The sequence below is a fragment of the Stigmatopora nigra genome, chromosome 3 (genome assembly GCF_051989575.1).
Source record: "Stigmatopora nigra isolate UIUO_SnigA chromosome 3, RoL_Snig_1.1, whole genome shotgun sequence".
Classification (NCBI taxonomy): domain Eukaryota; kingdom Metazoa; phylum Chordata; class Actinopteri; order Syngnathiformes; family Syngnathidae; genus Stigmatopora; species Stigmatopora nigra.
This window is the reverse complement of record NC_135510.1, coordinates 18,184,602-18,212,339: the sequence shown is the minus strand read 5'-3', so window position 1 is coordinate 18,212,339 and position 27,738 is coordinate 18,184,602. Positions and strand designations below refer to the sequence as shown.

Genomic DNA, 27,738 nt, shown 5'->3' with positions numbered 1-27,738 from the left:
CCGTACCCTTAAAATGTCCTTAAAATGGTTGAATTTGACAATTTCTCTCGTATAAGCCGCCCCCTGATACACAATTTTTACCTCTATATTCATGATGTTAATACAAATGTGTTACTTGGAAGGGAAAATCTTAAGAAAAATCATCGCTAATGCTATTTCTGAGATTCTGTGTGAATCAAGAGTATCATTTTCAGGATTTACGAATTCAAAAAGGAAGTCATGTGAGCAGTACAACCAGGAAGAGTGTCTGTATTGGTCTAGTTTGTCATCCCTTGATAAGATGGCAGTGCCTTGAGTTAGCAATGGCAGGAACAAATTGGTTTTTCACGTTTTATGCAACATGTTTTTTCTTGAATTTCATATTTCATAAACATACATATTTGTCACATTGATTAATCATATCCAAATTAACCTTGTAAAGTTTCTCTTGTGAATAAAAAGTATATACATATACAAGACTTTTCAATTGGCCTTCCATTAATACACTGAGCAACTCCAATTATCAAGACCAAAGATAATTAGTATATTAATAAGCAATGGCGTTCCTAAAAAAACATATTTTAATTCATTGAAGTCATTTTAATCGCAATAAGCACAAAAAATTAAAAAAAAGATGATCATGCATTCCACACAATGGGTTGTACTCACCAAAATCAGCAAAGGATGATTGGCCGACGATGGAATGGGGCGGAGTTTCGGGTAAAACCGTTGCTCGGCTGAAATTTCCGCCCTGACAACACATAATAGACATAATTGATTCTAATATTCTCAATACTGGAGATACTACAGTCCATTTCCTTCCACACTCACACATTTAATCAAATTTAATCAAGTATTCTAAAGTGTCAAATGTGTAAAAATAACACAGACGGGCAAACAAATAAGCATTACACAGACAAGGGTGTTAACTGATTGAAGATTAGATCTTAGCAAGTATGATTGATTGGAACAGGGTGCTGATTACGAAATGTCGATATTAAAACAATGTGTGTGTGGTTTTAATTAATAAAGATAAAAGAAAATGCACTTAGGGGTCTCAATGTAAGAAAGCATCCCACTTTGGCGGGGTATCTTTGCTGGAGATATCAAATATGCCAATTAATAACCCGAGAAATAACATTAGAATAGTGGGAAAATGATTTTTAACATTTTTTTATATAAAATTTTGTTTTGTGATACACAATTTCGGCTCAGATTTGGGACAAGCGGGAATCGAACCCGGACCATATTAACATTGATCACAATAACTACATTTAATTGCTATTGACATTATAGACCAAGGGTGGGCAAACTTTTCGACCCGGGGGCCATATTGACTTTAAAAATTTTGACAGATGGGCGGGGTCAGCACAAGATATGATACACATAAAAAAGTGCATCCGTTAACAGTACATTTGAAACATAAACAGAAGAAAAGGACTAAAGTTTTAACATACTCATCACTCATCATTAAAGTAAAAAATATAAAGTACAAGGTAAAGTAAATAATAATGTATTATGAAATTTTAAAATGTAATTTAAAAAAGATGGAAGGGCTGTAAAAGATGAAAAACAAATAAGAGTGGACACAGCTACTGCCAATGGCTTCCGTGTGACGGCGCCATCTTGGGATAAAAAAAAAAAATTGGACAATGTTGGCGGGCCGGATTAAAACGCCTAGCGGTCCTTATGTGGCCCGCGTGCCGTAGTTTGCCCATGTTTTAGACTCATTAGACAAGATGGAGATGCCAAAATATCTACCAAAATCCATCCAAAAATCCTATCAAGTAGCCTAAAAATCTTTAAAAACCGTTGTTTCGATCACACACAAAAAAAAACACTTAAAATAATCCAAACCGTTCCGCATTTATCAGCTTTGTCTTTCAACTGAAGGACAAACATTCCATCAAAGAAGACACCTTCCATATTCTAACTCTGCGAGTCTAAAGCCTTTATGGGCATAAAAGAGGGTTGCTATTCAGATGGTTGAAAATTCCAAACCCCCATTATTTTCAATTTTTATTCCCCCTCCTATCCCTCTCCCCTGTTAAATATAAATTCCACTGGCAAACCCCATGCCGTTTCTTCTTGCCGGGCCTCCTTCCATTCCCTCTTTTTGCGATAAGATACACTGATGTTCGCCTTGTGCCTCAACCTGCTGAATTTCAAGCAGGGCCCTATCCGCAAAACACTCTTACACACACACCGTGAAACACACTCGGAGAGAAACACACACCCCAAAACACAAGCCACGCAGTCTCCCCTGGCTCTGCACGGATGGAATATTAACTAGTCTTGCAGTAGAAACCGACAATCCCACAGCCCAGTGAAGCTTCACAGATCACAAATGAATGGAGGTTTGGGTACTTCATGACTCATCATTGTCTCTGATCAGTGGGTTAATGCCACTAGGTCGTGGGTGGGTGGATTATGTTACAACACCACGGTGATGTCATTTGTCTTTTTAAAGAATATTAAAACGCACTCGAATACATAAACATACACATTTTGGCTTCCGACACTTTAAGCCAGGGGTAGGGAACTTATGGCTTGGGAGCCACATGTGGGTCTTATGGTGGGTGGATATGGCTCTGAGGGAAAATATGGAAACCGAGTGGTGAGAGAGCTGAGTGTCGAATGCACCAATAGGAACGTAACGCTGGGACTGTGGCATTGATTTTTATCATTAGTCTTCTTATTGATACTCACTGAGAGTCACTGAGACCCACTGAGAGTCACTAAGAGTCACTGAGAGTCACTGAGAGTCACTGAGAGTCACTGAGAGTCACTGAGAGTCACTGAGACCCACTGAGACCCACTGAGACCCACTGAGACCCACTGAGACCCACTGAGACCCACTGAGACCCACTGAAACCCACTGAGACCCACTGAGACCCACTGAGACCCACTGAGACCCAGAGACCCACTGAGACCCCCTGAGACCCGCTGAGACCCGCTGAGACCCGCTGAGACTCGCTGAGACTCGCTGAGACTCGCTGAGACTCGCTGAGACCCGCTGAGACTCGCTGAGACTCGCTGAGACTCGCTGAGACTCGCTGAGACTCGCTGAGACTCGCTGAGACTCGCTGAGACTCGCTGAGACTCGCTGAGACTCGCTGAGACTCACTGAGACTCACTGAGACTCACTGAGACTCACTGATACTCACTGATACTCACTGATACTCACTGATACTCACTGATACTCACTGATACTCACTGATACTCACTGATACTCATTGATACTCATTGATACTCATTGATACTCATTACATCTGTTTATCTTTTCTCTATTGTTAAATAAATGACCGTATCGGCCACATTTTTTTTACATTATGACGTTTTGTCTTTGTCACCTTGCAGTTTCGTGCATGTCATCTTTTTGTGCGCATATAAGCCTTACCCTGGATTCAGTCATCATTTTTTGAGCAACAAATACGGCTCATATGCGAGTAAATACGGTGCTTATCTATTTCTAATTTACCGATCATGTATTTGTCTGTTTGAGCTTTAAATCCCATTATCCCATTCGGGATGTGAATCAGTGCTAAAAGTTAACAGTTGCTAACGGCTAGCTGTTAAAAGTAAAGTACAGATAGCGATATGCTAAAATAAGCTGTATTTACTCCGAGGGAAATAAACTTTAATCATGTACATTTTGAGTAGGAGGGTGTTGAGATTGAGTTTTTATTCCTCCTTCTTATAAAGATACTTGCTCCCTTTCACTTGCCTTCTTGAATATATTAATTTAAATGGAGAAAACTCATTTTTGGACCATGTTTGAAAAATGAGAGCATCTGCATATATTTTGCTGACATAAGAAATTTAAGGAGGAATTTTGTAATGGTTTTGACTTGTTTCGGAATTGGCAGCGTACATGAAAATGTTATCAAATTCTAGCAAAAATTAGATGGAAATTGTCTTTTTAATTTGCATAGTTAAACAAAAGTGATTATTATATTATATAGTTTATAATTGAAATTTAAATTATATGTATTCTGATCTGTAAAAAAAAACTACTACTGCAGAAACCAGTTTGTAAGCACTAAGTACTATAGTACTACCATATTTTGTGTAAGATATGCCCCAAAAACTTTAACTTTAAGCGTATTTTTTCAGGCTTGCTTTATTTATATGAAGAAAATTACCTTGCTTATCCATGTCTCGAACTTTGGTCCTTCAGTTGTCAAGAACAAATCTGAAAGGGGGAAAGGTAATAGATTAAAAGAAGTCAGGCAACTTATATTAAATATGCACGCAATCATAATGGTAGGTTTTGGTAAAAAAGAAATTATGTGTCAGGAAATAAGTCGATATATGCTGATACTATAAAACAGAACGTTGGATTTCCTTCCCTTTTGTGCAATCTTTTGAATCGTTTCAATTTGGGATCTTGTTTTTGTATATTGGAAAGGCTATTCAAGGATATTGCATATCCAAGTTTCATAACCTGAACATTTTGTATGTAGAAGCATTTGTAAGTAGAGGTATTCGTAAGTAGATGCATTTGTAAGTAGAGGCATTTGTTTGTAGAGGCATTTGTATGTAGAGGCATTTGTATGTAGAGGCATTTGTTAAGAGAGACGTTTGTAAGTAGAGACGTTTGTAAGTAGAGGCATTTGTAAGTAAAGTCGTTCATATGTAGAGGCATTTGTGTGTAGAGGCATTTGTGTGTAGAGGCATTTGTAAGTAGAGGCATTTGTATGAGGAGACATTTGTATCTAGATGCATTTGTATGTAGAGGCATTCGTAAGTAGAGACGTTTGTAAGTGGAGACGTTTTTAAGTAGAGGCATTTGTATGAGGAGACATTTGTAAGTAGAGGCATTTGTATGAGACATTAGTATCTAGAGGCATTTGTATGTACAGGCATTTGTATGTAGAGGTATTTGTAAGTAGAGGCATTTGTATGAGGAGACATTTGTAAGTAGAGGAATTTGTATGAAGAGACGGTATCTAGAAGCATTTGTATGTACAGGCATTTGTATGTAGAGGTATTTGTAAGTAGAGGCATTTGTAAGTAGAGGCATTTGTAAGTAGAGGCATTTGTAAAGAGACATATGTAAGTAGAGACGTTTGTAAGTAGAGGCGTTTGTATGTAGAGGCATTTGTAAGTAAAGTCGTTCGTATGTAGAGTCCTTTGTATGTAGAGGCATTCATATCTAGAGGCATAGGTATATAGTTATCTAAGTAACGGTTTTGTTAATTCTGTTTTACTCTTTTAGAGCTAGAATTTACAACCATTCAATTATTTTCCTTTCTTGCTAAAGAATAACTTTAGTCAGCCATCATAAAATAATATTGTCACAGCACCGATTTATAAAACAACGATTTACAAAAGGTGTAATAAAAAATACTAAATTCAAGGGCAGTTTTTGAGAGCTATTTCATTTTCCAGTACAAAGTATGACATCCTGACAGGTCGAGGGAGAAAGATGAATTTCAATTGTAAGAGTACAAAGAACTGAAAAGAAGAAGATTTGAGTACGCCGGGGTGGGGGGGGGGGGTGGGGGGGGGGGGGTATTGACGCACCACCGGGTGGTGTGTTGATGAGTTTTGCCTTTAATCAGCCAATCAGGCCTCTTAGACAGGAGGCAGCCGTGATTGGCTGATTAGCTTGGGTGAAGAGAGCTGATCATTTGGTAAACACTCCACATTCACCCCGTGAGGCATCATCTCGGCAAGTTTTATCTCCCAAAAAATACCCACCTGCACTCCATGACTTCTTGTACTGAACTGTCAATCATTTCGACGGCTTCAGCCTCGAACTCACCAATTGGATGTAATAGAGAAGCCTGGAAATTATATATGTTGCAATATCTACTATAACGTGTGTCAAAGTGGCGGCCCGGGGGCCAAATCTGGTTCGCAGCATCATTTTGGGCGGTCCGGGAAAGTGCCGACTTTCTGTTTTAGGATTGAATTAAAATGAAGTTTATAGATGTATATTAAATTTCCTGATTTTCCCCCTTTTTAAATCAATAATTGTCATTTTTAATCAATTTTTACTGGTTTTAGTTCAAAATTCATTATGTAAAATCTAGGAATATCTACAAAAGATCTATAAAAAACTGAATATTCAGGGCTTTTTTAATCCATTTATAAAAAATCTAAATATTACTGTAATTTTTTTAAATCATATTTTTCTGTTTTTAGTTCAAAAATCATTTTGTAAAATCTAAAAGCTAAAATAAACATTGTTTTAGATATATATAAAAAAAACTGAATACTCCACCCTTTTAATCAATTAATTAAAAAAAATATTACTGTAATTTTTTATCAATTTTTTCTGTTTCTAGTTCAAAAATCATTTTGTTAAATCTAAAAAATATCAAAAAAGCTAAAATATAAACATTGTTTTAGACCAATAACTGAATATTCAGGGATTTTAATCCATTTTTAAAAACAAAAATCGAAATATTACTGTAATTTTTTAAATGAATTGTTCCTGTTTTTAGTATAAAAATCATTTTGTAAAATCTAAAAACATATTTAAAAAAAAAGCTCAAATAGACATTGTTTTAGATCGATACAAAACTGAATATTCAGGGATTTGAATCTAGTTCTTTTAATCAATTTGTTTAAAAAAAATCTAAATATTCTATCTAAAATGGTCCAGCCCAAATGAAATCAAGTTGACGTTAACGCGGCCCGCGAACCAACCCTTGGACACCCTTGTACTATAAGGATGCGGCAGTCTGCAATTCTGTAGCTTAACTTTTGCTTTGGAATCTTTCCGACTCATTTTGTTGAAACGGACTGCGTGGAGGCATTCATTTTAGATGTTCGGGGTTCGCGTTTGAATGAAATCTTTAACTTGCTGGCGGTCAGGTCTCTTTTGGTTTGACAGCTCGTTACTCTTCCCGCCATCTTTTGTGCTCCCTCCTGCACTAATGTAGCGGTTCCTATTCCCGTTTTGAGCCTCGGCGCCATCGCGACGGCATTAAAATGCCTTTTTTTTTTGCTGAGTGAGAGACGCTTGCGGTGGTGGTCTCGACCTGCATTCGGTGCACGCTTTCTCTTGTGAAAACTCACTTGCTAGTTTAGGTTTGTGACATGATTTGCAGAGCAGCCCCTTTTTCCACTTAAAAAAAGAAGCAAGAGTGTTCCCAGTTTGACTTTTTGTTACTCTGTTCGCTCAACTTGACAGCCGACTCAAATACAAAAATGGGATTTTTTGGGGGTGTTCTGGCTCGGTGAATTTTTTCTGTTAGTGTCCGTTTGTTAGTATTTGGGCAGAATTTATTATTACTATGTACCTTGTTTATCTCAGCTTTACAGTTATACCTTGACATACGAGTGCCCCGACATACAAGCAACTTGAGATAAGAGTAAAAATTTTAGCAAATATTTATCTTGAGATAAGAGTAACATTTTGGGCAAATGTTTATCTTGAGATACGAGTCAAATTTTGATGCATATATTTATCTTGAGATACGAGTAAAATTTTGATGCAGATATTTATCTTGAGATACGAGTCAAATTTTGATGCAGATATTTATCTTGAGATAAGAGTAAAAAAAATAGCAGATATTTATCTTGAGATACGAGTCAAATTTTTAGCGAATATTTATCTTGAGATACAAGTAAAAAAATTTAGCAGATACTTATCTTGAGATACGAGTTAATTTTTTTTAGCAAACATTCATCTGAGATACGAGTACAATTTGTAGCAAATATTTATCTTGAGATACGAGTAACTTTTTTGCAAATATTTATCTTGAGATACATTTAATTTTTTTAAAAGATATATTTATCTTGAGATACGAGTAAATTTTTTAGCAAATATATATATCTTGAGATACGAGTAAATTTTTTTTGCAGATATTTATCTTGTTTTATCTTTGGCAGTTTTAAGGGTGTGGCTTATACGTAAGAAATTAAAAAATTCAACCATTTTAAGTAAATTTTAAGGGTGCGGCTTATACTCGGATGCGGCTAATATGCGAGAAAATCCAATAATTAAAAAGTACACCCAACCCCTTCCAGGTATTTATAGTTTTTCCCACTTGTGTTACTTTAAAATGGCCTTGACAAGCACTTAGAAGTAAAACTCATCCTTGTAGTGCCTTTTACAATATTTTCCAATGTTGTTACACAGACAATGTCACAGCAATTTTGAGTTGACAAGTGAACCACAGACAAAATTGGATGCTGCAGTTGATCTTAGCATGAGCATTAGCGACCTCAGCCCGTGAGTGAGCGAGCCCATATGTCTCTCCCACTCAGGCAAAGTAGCATTCGCAAAACAGAGTTTGAAAAAAAAATGTGTTTGGTAGGCGGCACTTGTGTAACGGCAGGGATTCTGAGTGCTTCGTGTTATGAAATGTGTGGCGAGGTAATTAAAGGTACACTCGGCACGAATGTTGCAACAAAAAGAGTCACGCAACAACAACAAAAATATTCGATGCACCAAGGCTGTTTGGCTTTAACATAATAGCAGAAAATAGCAAATGTGTTAATTACAAAAAGGTCGTTTTGCTTGATTATGTCAGCTTTCCATGTCTTTTGTCTCATGAAAGTTGTAAGGAGAAATGATCCCGCCCACACAAGCGAGTACATGCATAAACAAAGTGTAAATGCCCGCCTGTCAGTTGTGGTTGTTCAGTCTGTCAGGTTAAATGAGGCTATTTTTGTGTGGTCAAAGTGTTCCTGATGTCTTTAAATATTGTACTATGCTACCTGCTATTGGTGTAACCGTATTTTCTCGACTATAAGGCGCACCGCATTATAAGGCGCACCCTAAATGAATGACATTTTTTCCATATATAAGGCACACTGTATTGTAAGGCGCACTGTCTGTCTATTTTGGAGAAAATGTAAGACTTTTAAGTGTGCCTTATAGTGGTGAAAATACGGTCATTGCTATTGACTTCCAGGTATGAAGCGCTCACTACTTTACAGTCACCTTTACAGCCAGCCATTGTTGATGTTTTGGATTTTATTGGTATAAAATCTTGCAGTGGGGGAGGAGCTATATGATGGAAGATGTTGTAAACTAAGATGGCATCTGCATATTTAACAGTATCGTTTCACTTCAGGCGTGTTTTGTGTTTTTTTAATATCTGACAGTGGTGGTTTTTCGTTTTTGGTTTTCAGTTTTTTTCCGTATATAAGGTGCACTGGATTATAAGTCGCACTGTCTATTTTGGAGAAAATTTAAGACTTTTAAGTGCGCTTTATAGTCGTGAAAATACGGTAAGTCAATTGGGGATAAAAAAAAAATAGTGCTTATAAATATGACACAAATATGACATGAGAGCTGTAAAGGTGGCACATGGTAAGCTATTTGATGTTGATAGAGGGATTGACTTCTCGGGGAGCAGACGAGTGACAGCCAATCATGGCAGACGAACACTCCAAGTTATTCATAGCCTCTCCATCAAATTTGTGAAGGGGATTGGAAGCCATTTAAAGGGCCTCGGCTGGCTGTTTGACTTCGGCAAGCAGCATTAAATCTCGCTATATTCCGTTTTGATCGGGTGCACTGAGGAGGATAAAGACCAGTTTGTTATTTACTTTTCTTTTTAACAGACAGTTCCGGTGCGTATGTGTGTACTGAAATGAAGTTAGATCTGTGGTGGGCGAACTTTTAGGCCCCGGGGGCCATATTGACTTCAAAAATTTGACAGATGGGCCGGGTCAGCACAAGATATGATAACATAAAAAAGTGCATCCGTTAACAGTACATATGAAACATATAGAGAAAAAAGGACTTAAATATTAACATACTCATCACTCATCGTTAAAGCAAAAAGTATAAAGTACAAAATCAAGTAAAAAGATTTTATACAAAAAAAATCCAAAACATCAACAATGGCTGGCTCTCGAGGTGACTGTGTAGTGAGTGAGTGCTTCATACCTGGAAGTCAATGGCAATTACCGTATTTTCACCACTATAAGGCGCACTTAAAAGACTGGAATTTTCTCCAAAATAGACAGTGAGCCTTATAATACAGTGCGCCTTATATATGGAAAATGTCATTCATTGAGGGTGCGCTTTATAATGCGGTGCGCCATATAGTCGTGAAAATACGGTACTCAAGATAAACGGCCTTGTAATATTCCTGATGCAGAATAGAAGGTACTTTTGACAATGATTTCTTTCTAAGCAATGTTCTCTATAAGTAATTGGCAAGTAGAGGAGAGACTGTCTGGTATAGACTTTAGTCTTGGAGTGAGACTCTATGGGTGTTTGGGAGAATCAATGTGGATCGTCAATGACTCTTTCTCCTCTGTTTTTTTGCTGCAGTACTTCCATTTATTTATTTATTTTATGGATTGCACCACCACAACTTTGGGTTAGGTGTTTTTAAAATTGTGAGCAAAGTATACAGGCATTACATATGTCGATATATTGCATTTATAGGGGGTATCTCTACTTATGAATGCCTCTAAATACAACATTTTCAGGTTACTAAATACTATATACCGTATTTTCCCGACTATAAGGCGCACTTAAAAGGCTTAAATTTAAAAAAACCTCGAGAGCCAGCCATTGTTGATGTTTTGGATATTTTTGTATAAAATCTTGCAGTGGGGGAGGAGCTATATGATGGAAGATGTTGTAAACTAAGATGGCATCTGCATATGTAACAGTATTGTTTCACTTCAGGCGTTTGTGTTTTTTCAATATCCGACAGTGGTGGTTTTTCGTTTATGGTTTTCTGTTTTTTTCCATATATAAGGCGCACTGGATTATAAGGCGCACTGTCTATTTTGGAGAAAATTTAAGACTTTTATGTGCGCCTTATAGTCGTGAAAATACGGTATGTATGTATATATACTATAGTTTCTAAGTGCAATAATAGTATGAGATACACATACGCAAAACACCTGTATCAAGGCTCCACATTTCTAGCCAATCAGAGCACGTTTAACCATTACTTAACTTAAGAGCGAGCAATGGCATGCCCAAGTAAGTGAGTTTTTCACGTTTTATGCAAGCTATGGTCCATTAATTGACTTTAATTTCATTCATAGACATTAAAATAAATTTTGTTAAGCATTTTATCCGTTTATCTTTTCTCTAATTTGAAACAAATGACCGTATCGGCCACATTGTCTTTCATTATGGCAATTCATCTTTATCACCTTCCAGTTTTGTGCATGTCAAGTCTAATTTATGCGCATATAAGCCGTACCCTTGATTCACTCATCATTTTTTTAGCGACAAATACGCCATATATGCAAGAAAATACAGTACTCTTCAAAGTATTCATCAGTACCTATACAACAAATGCTTAGATAAGTAAATAAAGAAAGTGTATCAATTTAAATGTGTAACATTTAACATGACAGGAACATTTTATTTACATGCCACAGCTATTGCTAAACCTCTCAAGATGCTAGCATTAATATCACCAACATGGACACCAGAACAATTGCAGTACAAAGCGCTCATGAAGCAAACAGAATGTCGAGAAAGGCACAACAGAGTGGGAGGTAAGAGACACACAATGTGGAGAAATGTGGATAATTATTCTTTTCACACCGCCAGGCCGTTCCCCTCTCAGTCATACACACAACTACACACTCTTGCGCACACAGTCATTTAACTTTATTTTGCCAAGCTTGTGCTTTCAAAGCTTCCAATTAGCAGCTTATCACAAGAGCTCCCGAGCTCGTCAGGAATTGAGGGGTGATTTCGGCTTGGGATTCAGCATAGAATCGTGAAATCTACTCTGGTTTTTGTACGATAGTTTGGACAGTCATCTAGACTATATATTCTAATTAGGTGACAGTAGAGCGCTTGATTGGAGGTGCAGGGCTGGAACTTTATTGGCAATAAAATAAAGTGTTGGATTATGTATTTCAACGAGGCTCTTTAACAAAAAAAAAGGCTACCGTATGCTTGCACATCTATGTGCTTATATATGTATGTGTATGTATATATGTGCTTATATATATGTATGTGTATGTATATAATATGTGCTTTTATATATGTATGTGTATGTATATATGTGCTTATATATGTATATGTATATATGTTCTTATATATGTATGTGTATGAATGTATATATGTGCTTATATAGATGTATGTGTATGTATACATGAATGTGAATGTATATATGTATGTGTATGTATATATGTGCTTATATATGGATGTGTATGTATATATGTGCTTATATATGCATGTGTATGTATGTATATATGGGCTTATATATGGATGTGTATGTATATATGTGCTTATATAGATGTATGTGTATGTATACATGTATGTGAATGTATATATGTATGTGTATGTATATATATGCTTATATATGTATAATTATGTATATATGTGCTTATATATGTATGTGTATGTATATATATGTGCTTATATATGTATGTGTATGTATGTATGTATATATGGGCTTATATATGTATGTGTATGTATATATGTGCTTATATAGATGTATGTGTATGTATACATGTATGTGAATGTATATATGTATGTGTATGTATATATGTGCTTATATAGATGTGTGTATGTATATATGTGCTTATATATGTATGTATATGTATATATGTGCATATATATGTATGTGTATGTATACATGTATGTATATGTATACATGTATGTGTATGTATATATGTGCTTATATATGTATGTATATATTTGGTTCGCAGGCCGCGTTAACGGCAACTCGATTTCATGTGGGCTAGACCATTTTAGATATAATATTTAGATATATTTTTTATAGATCTAAAATCTTTATTTTAGCTTTTTTTTAAAAATATATTTCTGGATTTTAAAAAAGATTTTTTAACCAAAAACTGAAAAAAATGGATTAAAAAAAATTACAATTATTGATATGAAAGGGGTAAAATCATGAAATATAACATACATCTATACTCTTCATTTTATACACGACGGATCGACGGATGGATCCAAAGTAAAGGCGACGCAACAAATAGTCCCTTCAGAAACGGACTGTATCCCCCTTGAGGTTGCTATGGAGACAAAGTGAAGAAAGCCCTCGTCCACTGATCTTATTGCTCTGTTACGGGCGACAAATGTCACCTTGGCGTGTTGCCTTTGTGCGTCTGAGCCAAGCTGACAGTAATGAGAACATGCAAGCTAGCGTATATTTGCACGCTCCCATCTATCACATGACTCCGGACTCATCCGTCTGCATCGCTTGGCTCGTCTTTAAGCCTACCACCGACCCACCGACCCCACCGAGCTACCGAGCTTGATCTTGGTGGGGGATGGCCTCTGGCATTATGGGAAAAATGTCACAGCCTCTGCCATTAAACTGGAACTAACAGTACATAGAGTGGAGTGGATTGAGATTCATGACACACTACACAGTACGAGTATAATAGTACCAAGGTTTTTTGTTTGGCACAATACCGTTTTAACTATATGGCTGTTTTTAGTATACTTCATTTTTGGTTAAGATTTATAATCTTCTCAACAGGTGATTTCAACAAAGAAAGAAAAAAAATACTTCCATATTTTCGTGCATATTAGCTGCCACTGTGTATAAGTCGCACCCTTAAAATTGTTGAATTCGACAATTTCTCTCGGATAAGCCGCACCCTTAAAATTGTGATACGATTGTTGAATTTGTCAATTTCTCTCGCATATGCCGCACCCTTAAGATTGTTGAATTTAACAATTTCTCTCATATAAGCCACACCTTTAAAATTGTCTTAAAATTGTTGAATTTGACAATTTCTCTCGTATAAGCCGCACCCTTAGAATTGCCTAAAAATTGTTGAATTTGACAATTTCTCCCATATAAGCCGCTCCCTTGTAATTTCATTACTTTTAAAATATAATAAGTTCAAAATTCTTTCAATCATATGAAAACGTACGAGTACAGTATTTTCTCGCATACTGACCGTCTTCGTGAATAAGCCGCACCTTAAAATTGCCTTAAAAATCTTGAATTTGACAAATTTTCTCGTATAAGCCGCCACCTGATTCAAAATTTTCACTTCCATATTCATGGTTTTAATAGGGAGTACAAATGTGTTACTTTGAAGGGAAAATATTAGGAAAAATCATTGAATATGTTATTTCTCACAATGTATAAATCGTCTGCTAGAATGCAATTTCCAAAAGGGTGTTACCTGCACGTAAACAAATTCAAAAAGGAAGTCATGTGAGCAGTACAACCAGAAAGTGTGTTTGTAGTGGTCTAGTTTGTCATTTAAAGGTAAGATGACGTCACCCTGAGCGAGTAATGGCAGGCACAAGTGAGTTTTTTCACGTTTTATGCAAGATACTGTTATTTTTTTTCTTGAATTTCATTCATAGATGTCAAAATACATTTTGTTAAGCATTTTATCTGTTTATCTTTCCTCTATTTTGAAATAAATGACCGTATTGACCGCATTGTCTTGCGTTATAGCGTTTGGTCTTTGTCACCTTGCAGTTTTGTGCATGTCAAGTCTAATTTGTGCGCATATAAGCCTCACTCTTGATTCAATGCTTTTTTTATGCATGTTTGTGGATGTCTAACGGCGAAGCTGACAGAAATGTACAAATTTGTCTTTGAAATGAACGAGTAGACTTTTTTTTCGATCTGAAAACTTGCACTAGCACGCACATTGCCCTTTTGTAGGAGGCGTGAACACACGGCGAGTTGGCCCAATGATATGATATGCGGCCCTGTCCTCCTACTGAGGGAAGCAGACTGTGAAACGAGATTTTCAAAAACTTGGCTACGGCCCACAAAGTGGAGTTAGCTCGGGGTCAGCAAGGGCGAGTCCGTAGTCTGCTTTCAAAAATGCATTGACTTCCTTCATGTATTCATTCGCCTCCTTCTTGTTAACATGGTGAAATGCAACATCTATTTCTGCCAAATTCTACTTAAGAATTCATGGCAAGTTCTTTCCACTCGTCCTCATATAATTGACTTAAAACGGGGGCATATTTTAATAAAAAATGCAATGTTTGTAAAGAGCAGTTTCAGATTTCAATAGGCCAACCTTGATTTGTATTTTGCGTGTTTCTATTAAAAGTAGTTGGTAAGTAATTCTTGTAAATATCATCTGTTAATTAAAATTTCTGTTCAAATCTAGTTGTTGATTTGACCGTTTTTTGAAAAGTATTGACGTCAACAGTTATGTATTAAAAGCACAAGTGAGTTTTTTCACATTTATGCAAGATAGATATTTTTTCTTCTCAAATTTCATTCAGAGACGTCAATATTATTTTTGGTTTAGCGTTTTATCTGGTTACATTTTCTCTATTTTGAAATAAATGAACATATCGGCCGCAATGTCTCGGGTCACGGCGTCATGGCGTTGCGAGGTACTCGGACGTTTGGTCGACCGGACGTTTGGTCGCCCGGACGTTTGGTCGCCCGGACGTTTGGTCGCCCGGACGTTTGGTCGCCCGGACGTTTGGCCGCCCGGACGTTTGGCCGCCCGGACGTTTGGCCGCCCGGACGTTTGGTCGCCCGGACATTTCGTCGCCGGACGTTTGGTCGCCCGTACGTTTGGTCGGCCGGGAGTTTGGTCGCCGGATGTTTGGTCGCCAGACGTTTGGTCGCCGGACGTTTGACAACATGACAGTGAATTTACTGTTGAAACCAAATTTCAAAATTATATTCATGAGAGTTTAATATCTAAATATGAAATGTTGAAACCAGATCCCAAAGTTATTTTCACCCGGGCGACCAATTGTCCGGGCGACCAAACGTCCGGGCGACCAAACGTCCGGGCGACCAAACGTCCGGGCGACCAAACGTCCGGGCGACCAAACGTCCGGGCGACCAAACGTCCGGGCGACCAAACGTTTGGTCACATCTTTTTATACGCATATAAGCCATACTGAGTTATATTTTTTTGTCCGACAAAAGCGGCTTATATGCGAGTAAATATGTTTATGCAAAAAAATAAGGTAGTTATGTACCCCACATTGTATGCGCGAGTTAAATATGGATCTATTATACCTACTGGCTACTGCAGAAAAAATATCATAAAAAACAAAACGATAGCCATAAAAACAAAAATTTGAATGTTAACATTAATGAAATTCTCTATGTAAAGTCATCTGGAACACGACCTAAATTCTACACGTTGAGAGAAATTGCAGCTCATGTGATTCCCTGACACTGCACTTCCTCCACCCCAATCTGTCAAAATGGCTCATTTAGAAGGAGAAAAACAGTCCAAAAGAGCGAAAACACATGGGAATGGGGGTGCTGTTATTCACAGCAGACGTAATGTCCCCAAATCATTATCAGGGACAGACTGAGGTGCAAATGACGAGGACCAAAACAGACATAATGCGTACAGTTAGTTCTGGTGTTGCTGGATCTGTTTATGTGATCCCATTACATTTTCTAATAACACACATTCACACACATACACACCAATTTGAAAGTGTTGTAAATAAACCCAAGGCTTTGCATCTAAAGCTAAAAATACTCGGAATAAGTCTATGATCTTGCCAACGAATTTACTAAGGAATACATCAATAAAATAAGACATCCATTTTGGGTACAGATTACCCTTATTAGGAAATGAGTATAAACCCGCCCTAACTGGTTGGCAGCCAATCAAAGGAAAATAAATCAAAAGATTGCTGGATTTGTTTTGGGAAACCGTTTTGGTGTTAAATGAATATTTTATAATATGCATTTAGATGGTAACTTTGAAGACCTTTTAAACCAAGGGAGTCAAATTCGGGTTGGTTCGAGGGCTGCTTTAACGTCAACTTGATTTCACATGGGCCGGATCATTTTAGATATAATATTTAGATTTATTTTTAAAGAAATGTATTAAAAGGACTGGATTAATAGCCCTGAATATTCGGTTTTGTTATAGATCTAAAAAAATGTTTATTTTAGCTTTTTTTAAATATAATCTTAGATTTTACAAAATGATTTTTGAACTAAAAACACAGAAAAAATAGATTAAAAATGACAATTATTGGTTTAAAAGGGGGTATCAGGAAATTTAATATACATCATATTAAGATTTTTTTTTTTTAGAGATGGAATAAAAGAACTGGATTAAAAGCCCTGAATATTTTGTTTTTTGTTAGATCTAAAACAATGTTTATTTTAGCTTTTAAAAAAATATATTTTTAGATTGTAGAAAATGATTTTTGACCTAAAAACACCAAAAAAAATGATAAACATTTCAATTATAGATTTAAAAAGGGGAAAATCAGGAAATATATAATATACATCTATAATCTTCATTTTAATTTCATCCTAAAACACAAAGTCAGCATTCATAGTTTACTTACTCGGGCCCCACAAAATGATGCGGCGGGCCAGATTTAGCCCACGGGCCTTCACTTTGACACCCGTGTTTTAAAGTGATGTCAGTATTTTCTTTCTAAAGACATTTTTTTTAATAATTCATTTTAAACTCACTGCCATTGACAACAATTTCCCTTTTTCCAGTTTCAACCAAGAACTGAAATTTTGTTCCATACTCTCCTATTACCACCCTGAACACAACATGTCTTTCCAAAGGTATCACATGGCTGTAATCAAGTCCAATTGTCCTCTGAATAGACCAGAAAGCCTCCAAAACGACTCCATTTTAGTTCTAGGTTGCTCCACATGGCAGCACCGTGCCTGTTGCCTAGCAATGATTAGCCGACAATCATTAGCGCTGTCTTCCTACATCCTTTCCTTTAAAATGAAATGTGTAAATTGCAATTAAAATGTGTCCCCTTGTTCACAGGTGGTTTCTGATTGCTCCCCACTGGACACTTCTTTCCCAGATTGTTTACTACCACGATAAGGATGTTCCCTGTTGTTAATCACATTTTCTCTCCTTACTGTAATATTCTCTCGCATCAGTCATTTATTGTGTCAAACAGCAGCCTTGGGAATGCCATTGTTATTCGAAAAGTACAAAATAGCTTCGTAAATAGGGATTATTAGTCCGCTATAGAGTCCAGTTTTCAGATTAACTTTGCAGGTTTGGCGGAATTAAAGGGGTATACTCAGAATTAAAAATAAAAAATAAATTTGTTGATTTTTTGGGGGGTCATTTAAATACGTTTAAAGTACCGTATCTTCACGACTATAAGGCACACTTAAAAGTCTTACAAAATAGACAGTGCGCCTTATAATCCAGTGCGCCTTATATATATGGAAAAAACAGGAAACCAAAAATGAAAAACCACCACTGTCGGATATTTAAAAAAAACACAAACGTTAAATATACAGATGCCATCTTAGTTGACAAAATCTTCCATCATATAGCTCCTCCCCCACTGCAAGATTTTATACCAAAAAATCCAAAACATCAACAATGGCTGGCTCTAGAGGTGACTGTAAAGTAGTGAGTGAGTGCTTCATACCTGGAAGTCAATAGCAATGTAACGCATTTTCACCACTATAAGGCGCACTTAAAAGTCTTACATTTTCTATATATGGAAAAAATTTCATTCATTGTGGGTGCGCCTTATAATGCGGTGCACCTTATAGTTGTGAAAATACGGTATAATAAGTATCAGAATTCTTTCTAATACACTAATACTTTGTTGCTAATGGATGACTTATAGTATTTCCTAGCATACTGGCTGTCTTTGCGTATAATCCTTACCTTAAAACTGCCTTAAAATCATGAAATTTTACAATTTCTCTCATATAAGCCGCCCCTGATTTACAATTTTTACCTCCATATTCATGGTTTTAATAGGGAGTCCAAAAGTAATACTTTGAAGGAGAAAATCTTAACAAAAATCATCACAAATGCCATTTCTGAGAATGTATTAATCAATTTTTTTGGATTCCACATTCCGAAAGGGTGTGGCTTGCACGTAGACAAATTAAAAAACAAAGTCATGCGAGCAGTACAACCAGGAAGTGCGTTCATAGCTGTCTAGTTTTCACCAAGTCTCTAGGTGCAATAATAGCATGAGATACATATCACACTATGAAAACATCTATTAAGTCTACTCACAAATAACCTGTCATATCCTGTCACCTGTCCTAAGATGGCGGTGCCCTGAGCGACCAATGGCAGCCATTTATTTTATTTTCTCTAAGGCAGTCAGAGTTTAACCAATGGACATTTTAATTCATTTCTAATCTGTTTAGTCATAACTGGCAGACAATTTATGTATTTTTTTTATGTAGCTGGGCCCGTGCTAGTTTTTGGTTAATATTTAATGAACTTTGGTACAGATTGTGTGTTTGTTTGCATCAATTAGTTTGTTTTATTATGTCCCACAGCGTACAAGTGTATGAAAATAAACTGTACATGCAGTTCTTGTTTGTTTATATTTGTAGTTATTGCTATGCTCCTTTAGTTTAGTGAAGTATATTTAATTAAGAGATGAGTAGAAAATATAGTGTTGTGATTAGGGGTGTTAACTTAGGTGACAGATTTCGGTGGTATGATGATGTTGGTTATGTTAGTAATTAGTCTTAAATTGGTACAAATAATTAGAGTAATGTTATGAAGATGATATATGATGATATGGAGTAGCGTATTTTCACGACTATAAGGCGCACTTAAAAGTCTTACATTTTCTCCAAAATAGACAGTGCGCCTTATAATCCAGTGCGCCTTATAATCCAGTGCGCCTTATATATGGAAAAAAACTGAAAACCAAAGACGAAAAACCATCACTGTCGGATATTAAAAAAAACAAAAAACGCCTGAACTGAAACAATGCTGTTAAATATGCAGATGCCATCTTAGTTTACATCATCTTCCATCATATAGCTCCTCCCCTACCGCAAGATTTTATACAAAAAAAAATCCAAAATGGCTGGCTCTAGAGGTGACTGTGTAGTGAGTGCTCCATACCTGGAAGTCAATAGCAATTACCGTATTTTCACCGCTATAAGGCACACTTAAAAGTCTTAAATTTTCTCCAAAATAGACAGTGCGCCTTATAATACAGTGCGCCTTATATATGGAAAAATGTCTTTCATTGAGGGTGCGCCTTATAATGCCGTGCGCCTTCTAGTTGTGAAAACACTGTATTTTCTTATTTCAATAATTCACATATTATATATATTACATCCATATTTTGTCTTCGAGAATGTGATTTATAGTGTTGTGTCAGTTGTGAATGATAGGCTCCAGCACCCCCCAACCCTTGTGAAGATAAGTACTTGAGAAAATTAATGATCCTAATGGATTAAATAAACCGTTTCCTAAATAGTCATGAATTAATTGTCATTTCAATTGTCGTCTCAATGGACATTTTAATATTAAAAGAAATTAAAACATAGTCAAATGAGATGGCAGAGTATAATTAGCCAGAGGCTATTGTCTTATTTTTCCTGCCTCCTGATTGGAGGAGCCGATTGGATTGTATCCGATATGCTGAGTCATGGTTCTGTTAGTATGATTGCAGTGAGTCATGCTGTGATATGCAATAAAATTAATGTTTTTCCTATTTTTGTTTACTGTGTATTTATTTTTCCGTCTATAGATATTATTTTTTTACCATGTTGGAATAAAATAAAGACTTTAGAGTCCCATTTCTTTGGTAGACCAACAGTATTATTAGCCAATGACAGTTGGAATATGGATGAAATCAATCACTGCCATTTTATCCCTTAAATCCAAGAAACTTACCGGCGGTTAAATCTTTGTTAAGGTCGATGAAGGCGTTTGCATGAGGGATTCGCATGTTGATGGGTGAACTCAAAGCGCTTTGACATACAACATCCCTAAAAAAAGAAAAGTTGGGAACAAAGAACGTCAAATAATGGAATGGAAAAACCTTTTGTCATGGCAAATCCATGATTAACTAATTTTACTTGTTAGTCAGTGCGAATGGTGGAGGTAACCTATGGCTCAGGGGCCACATGTGGCTCTTTTGATGAGTGCATCTGGCTCTTTGCTAACCTGTGAGCTAAAATATAGAAACCGCTGATGACAGAACTGAGATACTGCATCTAGAACTGCTTTAATCTTCTTCTTTTTTTCCACTGTAGACTCTTCTGGAATGCATCCTCTGGTTTGATTAGCAATAGCATAAGAATCTTTTAAAAAATATTTTTTTCCACTTTAAAAGTAGTGAAATTACAAGAAAAACTTGAAAATGCACTCGTTTACATATATGCATATTGATTTTGAAATTCATAGTAGGGCTCACAAAAAATAACATTGGAAAATATGAATTGTTTGTTGCTCTCTTCGCCAAAAGCCCTTGAATACACTGATTTTTCTAAAACCGGGCCTTTAAAAAATAAAGTTTGTATGCTTCTATTCTCTTACAAATGTAAACAAAGCTCACCTTTCAATCAAAGAGCAAAATTCAGTTGTCGACTGCTCGGTGACTCCAAATATATCCGGGATCATGTCACCATTGAAGCTAAATGGAAAAAAAAATCAATTAGTCAATATTTTAAAAATATATATATCTGTAAATATAATATCAATATGGTAAATAAAAACTTACTCCATAACTAGAGGTTGATCCTTGAAGGTCTTGTTCAGTTTGACCCAACCAGTGGTATCTGCAGATAGGCAAAGCAACCTTTATTTTGATCCAATGGGAATCCAAGGACGTGATTGGTCGGAGACTTAAACCCATACACACCTAACGTGTTGTTGTCGCCCCAAAAGATGAAGACGGACGAAGCCATTGGGTTGATTTGAGCTGTGAGAAGAGCGTCCATTTGGGAATCTCCATCATAGTCGCCAGGCACCACACTGGTGAGGATAGCCTCACTGTACACGACACATAAATGTAATAGTTTAATTTTTTTTAATACTGGGCAGCACACATTAATGAAGATATTGATGTTAATGAACGTATATGAAATATTTTAGCTGAGGGCTAATTTCCATCTTGTGCAGGACACCCACCCACAAGTAGCATAGTTTTAAACAAATTTATGATTGAAACTTTTAGTGTTGTCTTGTAGGCCGTTAGTTATATTTTTATTTTGCGAGTTTATTTATTTATTTTTACTGGGAAAACACAATTTGTGAAGTAGCGTTACCAGTTTCGTCATACGCGGTTGTTTATGATGACGTGAGCGGACGTTTGGTGGCCCGGACGTTTGGTGGCCCGGACGTTTGGTGGGCCAGACGTTTGGTCGGCCGGACGTTTGGTCGGCCGGACGTTTGGTCGGCCGGACGTTTGGTCGGCCGGACGTTTGGTCGGCCGGACGTTTGGTCGGCCGGACGTTTGGTCGGCCGGACGTTTGGTCGGCCGGACGTTTGGTCGCCCGGACGTTTGGTGGCCCGGACATTTGGTCGCCCAGACGTTTGGTCGCCCGGACGTTTGGTCGCCCGGACGTTTGTTCGCCCGGACGTTTGGTCGCCCGGACGTTTGGTCGCCCGGACATTTGGTCGCCCAGACGTTTGGTCGCCCTGACGTTTATGTTAATGTGATATGATAGCTGTGTCAAAATACAATGTGTAAAGTGGCAGTTGTTTGGTGGAAATGAACAAAATGGAATGAGCACCCCCAATTTGAATTGTTGATAGTAATAATAATTGTTTTTAATTAAGATCACATTTGGAAGCACATTTAAACCTGACTAGTTGCAAGAGAAATAGACTTAACCATGTTGCAATTTCTAGGGGTTTAATTAAACATGAATGGGGTCATCTCTGGTTGCAAGATTTAAAGTATAATAATAGATTAGTGATTAGTCACTGAAAATAATCACCTCGGCAATATCCCTTTGTTGATGTGCACTTTGGGCTTGAAGTAAGGTGGTTTGGAGTCAGCCAAGAAGATTATCAGCTCGGATTCTAAAATAAAAATGTCATAATAATGAATAAATGGGTGAATGTGCAAAAACATTTCAAGTTGTATATCAATAAGCGATGCTATAATGAAAGCTAGTGACATACGCTCTCTGATGATGAAGATGTCTGTCTGCTTATCGGCGTTGAAGTCGCCAAATGCAGCCAACGTCCCGCTGTTTTCAGATCCGAACAAATCGGCGGTGACATCCTGGAGGGCGAGCGTGCGGTACGTAGCGATAATTTGGAAGAAAAATAGCAAAATGTTCCAGTTTGAAAGGGACATCTCGCTGTTTGCGGCGTGTCGTTTGACAACAACACAAATCGCTGTTCGGCACACGACTTTACGGTATGAGAAAGTCGCTGGGTTTTCTCGGTGAATGGGAGTTAAAATAATGAAAACATGCAATGTGCTAATTTAGAGTTTTAAAAATATATTTCCGATCTGTAAATGTACATTGCATTGCCTAATTAAGGAATATTTAGGCTATAATGTCACTTCCGTATTTGCGACAGTGTCGTAAACACGTGGTTTGACGTTTGACAGCGGAAATGAGAAACGGAAGCAGTAGTTTTGAACTCGAAAATAAATTATAATAGCGCTAATATTAAATCAATATGACAATCAGTAATATATTTTTGAAAGATTTCCCATCATTACATTATTTTATAATTATTAAAATATATTACTCAAACTTAAACTAATTTTAAACAGAGAAAATAAGTCACTATGATTTATTTTGAAAGTCTCCATCAGAAAATTGTTGCACACACGTGATGTGATTGGTCTTGCAACCATGGCGAGTTTGGCTGATGTCGGTTGGAAACTGCTCGAATTTAAAGCTAGATCGAAACGATCAGGTCAGATTTTCTTATTTTTGCCGTTTCGTCCACGTATTAACAATTTATCCATTCTCATTTGTGTGCTAGTTATACGTTTGAAACGAATGCTTTTATTGACAGTAGATTAGCTGACAGGTCCAAGCGTGAAAGGTCAGAGGTTCTAATGTGCAGTAATTTGCAAGGGTGCTATTTTGAGACCCTCTAATGGTGCTAAAGTTTGCTTTGAGAATGTTTTTGCTAAATTTTCATGCATCTTGAATATTTGCAATAATAAAAGAACAATCAATAACAACAGAACATACATCCAAGTTTGGAAAAAATCTCAAAATGTATTAATTTAAGTACATTTTATATTATACTGCTGTTTTGTTATTAACTTTACATCACAAAAAAATAACTTAACAGATAACACTAAAATTGATTATGGTAAGGACAGTTAAGTCATTTTTTGGGAAACAGGAAGATTTTGCAACTAAACTGTTAACAAAGAAGACTTTTGTAGACTATCAGGTTGTTCTTATACATTTAAATGGACTAATGCATTAATGCTACGTCAATACAATCATTTTTTTCCTCATCTGTCTCAAATTCATAAATTACATCCTCAAAAAATACCATATTAATTTTCCTTATCTCTCCCAAATGCATTCAAACATAGTTTAATTTTCCTATTTTTTCCTCACTTTTCTTAAATTTCACTCTATAAATTGGGCTAATAGAATATTAAGAAAATGCAACACAATCCAACAGTTCTGCAAGAAAAAATATCAATTTCCTAATTTTTATTATTATTTTTAATCACCTGAAATGACTAAAATGTGATTACTTATTGCAGAGCTGTTTTCTTTGTAATTTTTTTGCAATTCGGCAACTTTTCATCACACTAGCAATTCTAAAAATCAAATATATGTCATGTTTTTTGTTGATTTCGTGCATGCCTTTTGTACAATAACATACCAATCATGTAATTCCATTTGAAATCATGCATGTGTACAAATTCTAATGTGTGCTACTAACTACCTCCTGCTGTAGATTTGTGATTTAACGAGAGACATATGGCCTTAATAGCATCTTTTGAAAATGGCTGCCACAAAGGGCCCTCTTCAAAAAGTCCAAAGGCTGGGTAAGTAGCACCGGTTTAAGACAAATGAATAAAATTCAAATTTTCAGGTAAAAAAAAGTGTCAGAAATATTCTTAAGTGAAAAAAATAATAAAAAAAATCCCTTGATTTAAGCACTCATCTCCCAACAGCGCCCCATTCTCCGTGGTGGCCAGGTGAAGTAACTGCAGTTTACAATTACCATATTTTTATCACTTTTTAAATATTACCATTGGAAAAAAATATCGTTGTCTTATCGCCCAATTCTACTTAAAAAAGCACTATAAAATAAAAATTAAATTGAACCAAAGACGATACAACATATAGAAACTGTAATATGGAGATCTGAAATGACCTTAAAATGCATAGGAATTGATATTGTGGATTTAGCCATGGGCATGTATAAGAATGTGAATGATTCCATGTTCGAAAGGGAAATTTCAATGTAGGAATTTGCATGGACACCCTTCAAAAAGAGCTTTATCTTTCCCCTTTGTCCCCATCGACTGAAACTTTTAATATGATAGAAATTATGCAAATCTCAATGGGAATATGAAATATCCACTACCTTGTGGTGTTGACCCAAGGTCAGGTCTATTAAAATGCAAATCACTGAGAGACTGAGATGGGTCTTGGAAATGGGGGGGGGGGGGGGGGGGGTCCATTGGTCCCTAAGGGGGGGGGGTTCCCCTTAAATTCTTCTCCTGCTGCTGGGTCAGATATAGAGCTGGGCGATAAAACCATAATGATAATTGTCGTGAAATATTGTTGTCAACAATAATATTAAAAACTTTTGTTGTGGAGGATTTTAAACTGCAATTACACCACTCGACCACCAGAGAAGGAGGAGTGCTGTTGCGAGATGAATGCTAGTTCCAGACCAATGCTCAGGAGAAGAAGAGGATGTTAGCATGTTAGCAGATAGCAGAGTATTGACGCAAAAGGACAGTAAGATGGGCTAAATAAGCGATTGTGAGATGCAGGACAACATGGAGATGACCCACTAAAAAATCAAAGTAAAATCTGGCGTTTTTTTAATGTTCTATTGAAAATGTCCTTAACAAACTGTCCTGACTTGAGGACACCCTGTAATATTTTTTGCTAACTTTTACATCAAGGTTTTTCCACATTGTATGTAAATATTCTAAAAATGTTGCGAAAATCTAAAACTTATAAACTTGGGTTAAAATGGGTTAAGTTCATCCAGCTTTTTTAATGTTTTTTTTATTTTTATAAATGGACATATTTGATGCTGTTAGAATGTAAACAAAAAACTGGATTTTTTTTACAGCTTTTAAACTGCCAAAAGGTTTTCATAAATATTTTTCTTTTGCAATTTGGGGGATTACTCTGGTTCAGCATGTTTATCAGTTTTTTGTAGTACATAATAACACAGGTGGGTTTTTCCTTGTGTGAAACATTCAATTATAAGCATGTGAAAAGGGAATGCCTCCATTCTATTTTGGTTCTGTCACCATGAGAAAACTAACTGGATGTTTCTCAACCAGGATCCATCTATGAGCCCCTCAAGCTGTCTATCCTACACCGCGAGGATGAGCCACTGTGGGAGAAGCTGGACCGCTACTACAACGCCGGTAAGTACTCTTAGCTGCTATTAGCATATGTGGGCATGAAGCTAACATAACAGATAATCCGACAAACACTAACAAATACACAGGGTTTAAACTTTTGGGCCCGGGGGCCACATTGACTTAGGAAATTTGACAGATGGGTGGGGTCAGCGCATGATACGATACATATAAAAAAGTGCATCCGTTAACAGTACATATGAAATATAAACAGAAAATAGGACTAAAATATTAACATACTCATCACTCATTGACGTAAAAAGTATGAAGTACAAAGTCAAGTAAAAATGAATGTATTAAAAAATATTAAAAGGTAATTTAGATGGGTCGGGTCAGCACAAGATATGATAACATATAAAAAAGTGCATCCGTTAACAGTACATATGAAACATATACAGAAAAAAGGACTAAAATATTAACATACTCATCACTCATTAAAGTAAAAAGTATAAAGTACAAAGTCAAGTCAAAAGGAATGTATTAAGAAATATTAAAAGGTAATTTAGATGGTCCGGGTCAGCATAAAATATGATAACATAAAAAAAGTGCATCCGTTAACAGTACATATGAAACATAAACAGAACAAAGGACTACAATATTAACACACTCATCACTCATTAGAGTAAAAACTATAAAGTACAAAGTCAAGTAAAACGGAAAATGTATTAAGAAATAATTGAATGTAATTTAGAAAAAAGATGGAGGGGCTATAAAACACAAAACAACAAATAAGAGTGGACAGAGCTACTGCCCCTGGCTTCCACCAGACGGCGCCATCTTGGGGAGAAAAAGAAAAAAAAAACATTAGTTGGACAATGTCGGCGGGCTGGATTAAAACACCTCACGGGCCGGATATGGCCCCCAGGCCGTAGTTTGCTGGTTTAAACACAAAACAATGGTTGATCACAAAGTAATTCTATGGAAACAGTTTAAAAATACGTCGTCTTATACTCAGGTGCACCTTTATCGGCAATTCATTTTAGGTGCCCGAGAGTTTTCGGTTAGCTACACGATTAGATCTGAAGGCTTAATAAATTGTCAGGATGCAATTCCATCCAACCTCGAGGGTCTGCTGTGTAAACAGAAAATAAACCTGACGAAAAACTTTATTTGGGAGCATTAAGAAGTAAAAAAAAAAACAAAATGGCCTTCCTGAGAAGGATTTTTCTTGCTCTCTGCTTTTTGCCCGATAAACTGTTGGTGAAACAACAGGAATTAATTAGCGTAGCTTAGCGTCCAACAGGTGCTTCTTCGCGTGGAAGTAATTCTCGGCGTCAGGCTTATGTAATTGTTGTGTTGGATGGTGGTTGTGGGAAGCGCCTGTTCAATTCCAGGAACGGGAACAAAGCCAACCCCCGTTATCGCGGGCTAGCAGACTCTTTTGCCAATAAACGCCACCTGCTCTTGCTCACGGTTCCGGATGGTGAGACGGCAAAACAATGAGGAATCAAAGACGTTATGCTCTTTCCCTTTTGTCTACGTGTGTCTGTCTGTCTTTGATGCTTGACTGCAAAACTGTCCACAATGACTTCTTTCTGATTGACTCGTCATGTGTACATCTACTATTGTCCTACGGGTGAAAAAGTAGTTTGGGT

At 36.6% G+C, this 27,738-nt stretch overlaps 2 protein-coding genes across 3 annotated transcripts in view; one reads left to right on the top strand and one right to left on the bottom strand.

Annotated features, from left to right (window-relative positions):
* The window catches only part of itfg1 (integrin alpha FG-GAP repeat containing 1), a 98,027-nt gene extending 74,902 nt beyond the window's left edge, over nucleotides 1-23,125 (bottom strand). Inside the window, exons 1-8 of the mRNA XM_077714186.1 lie at nucleotides 22,720-23,125; nucleotides 22,533-22,617; nucleotides 21,452-21,582; nucleotides 21,311-21,368; nucleotides 21,146-21,223; nucleotides 20,482-20,576; nucleotides 4,125-4,174; nucleotides 649-730 (exon numbers count right to left, since the gene is read on the bottom strand). Coding sequence (XP_077570312.1) covers nucleotides 649-730; nucleotides 4,125-4,174; nucleotides 20,482-20,576; nucleotides 21,146-21,223; nucleotides 21,311-21,368; nucleotides 21,452-21,582; nucleotides 22,533-22,617; nucleotides 22,720-22,897 — 757 coding nt within the window. The 5' untranslated portion in view covers nucleotides 22,898-23,125. The remainder of the gene's footprint in view (nucleotides 1-648; nucleotides 731-4,124; nucleotides 4,175-20,481; nucleotides 20,577-21,145; nucleotides 21,224-21,310; nucleotides 21,369-21,451; nucleotides 21,583-22,532; nucleotides 22,618-22,719) is intronic.
* Nucleotides 23,126-23,398: 273 nt separating this feature from the next.
* phkb (phosphorylase kinase, beta) overlaps nucleotides 23,399-27,738 on the top strand; it is a 54,167-nt gene continuing 49,827 nt past the window's right edge. For both annotated transcript variants that reach the window (XM_077714187.1, XM_077714188.1), the window contains exons 1-2: nucleotides 23,399-23,472; nucleotides 26,063-26,149. In XM_077714187.1, the coding sequence (XP_077570313.1) occupies nucleotides 23,409-23,472; nucleotides 26,063-26,149 (151 nt within the window). In that variant the 5' untranslated portion in view covers nucleotides 23,399-23,408. The remainder of the gene's footprint in view (nucleotides 23,473-26,062; nucleotides 26,150-27,738) is intronic.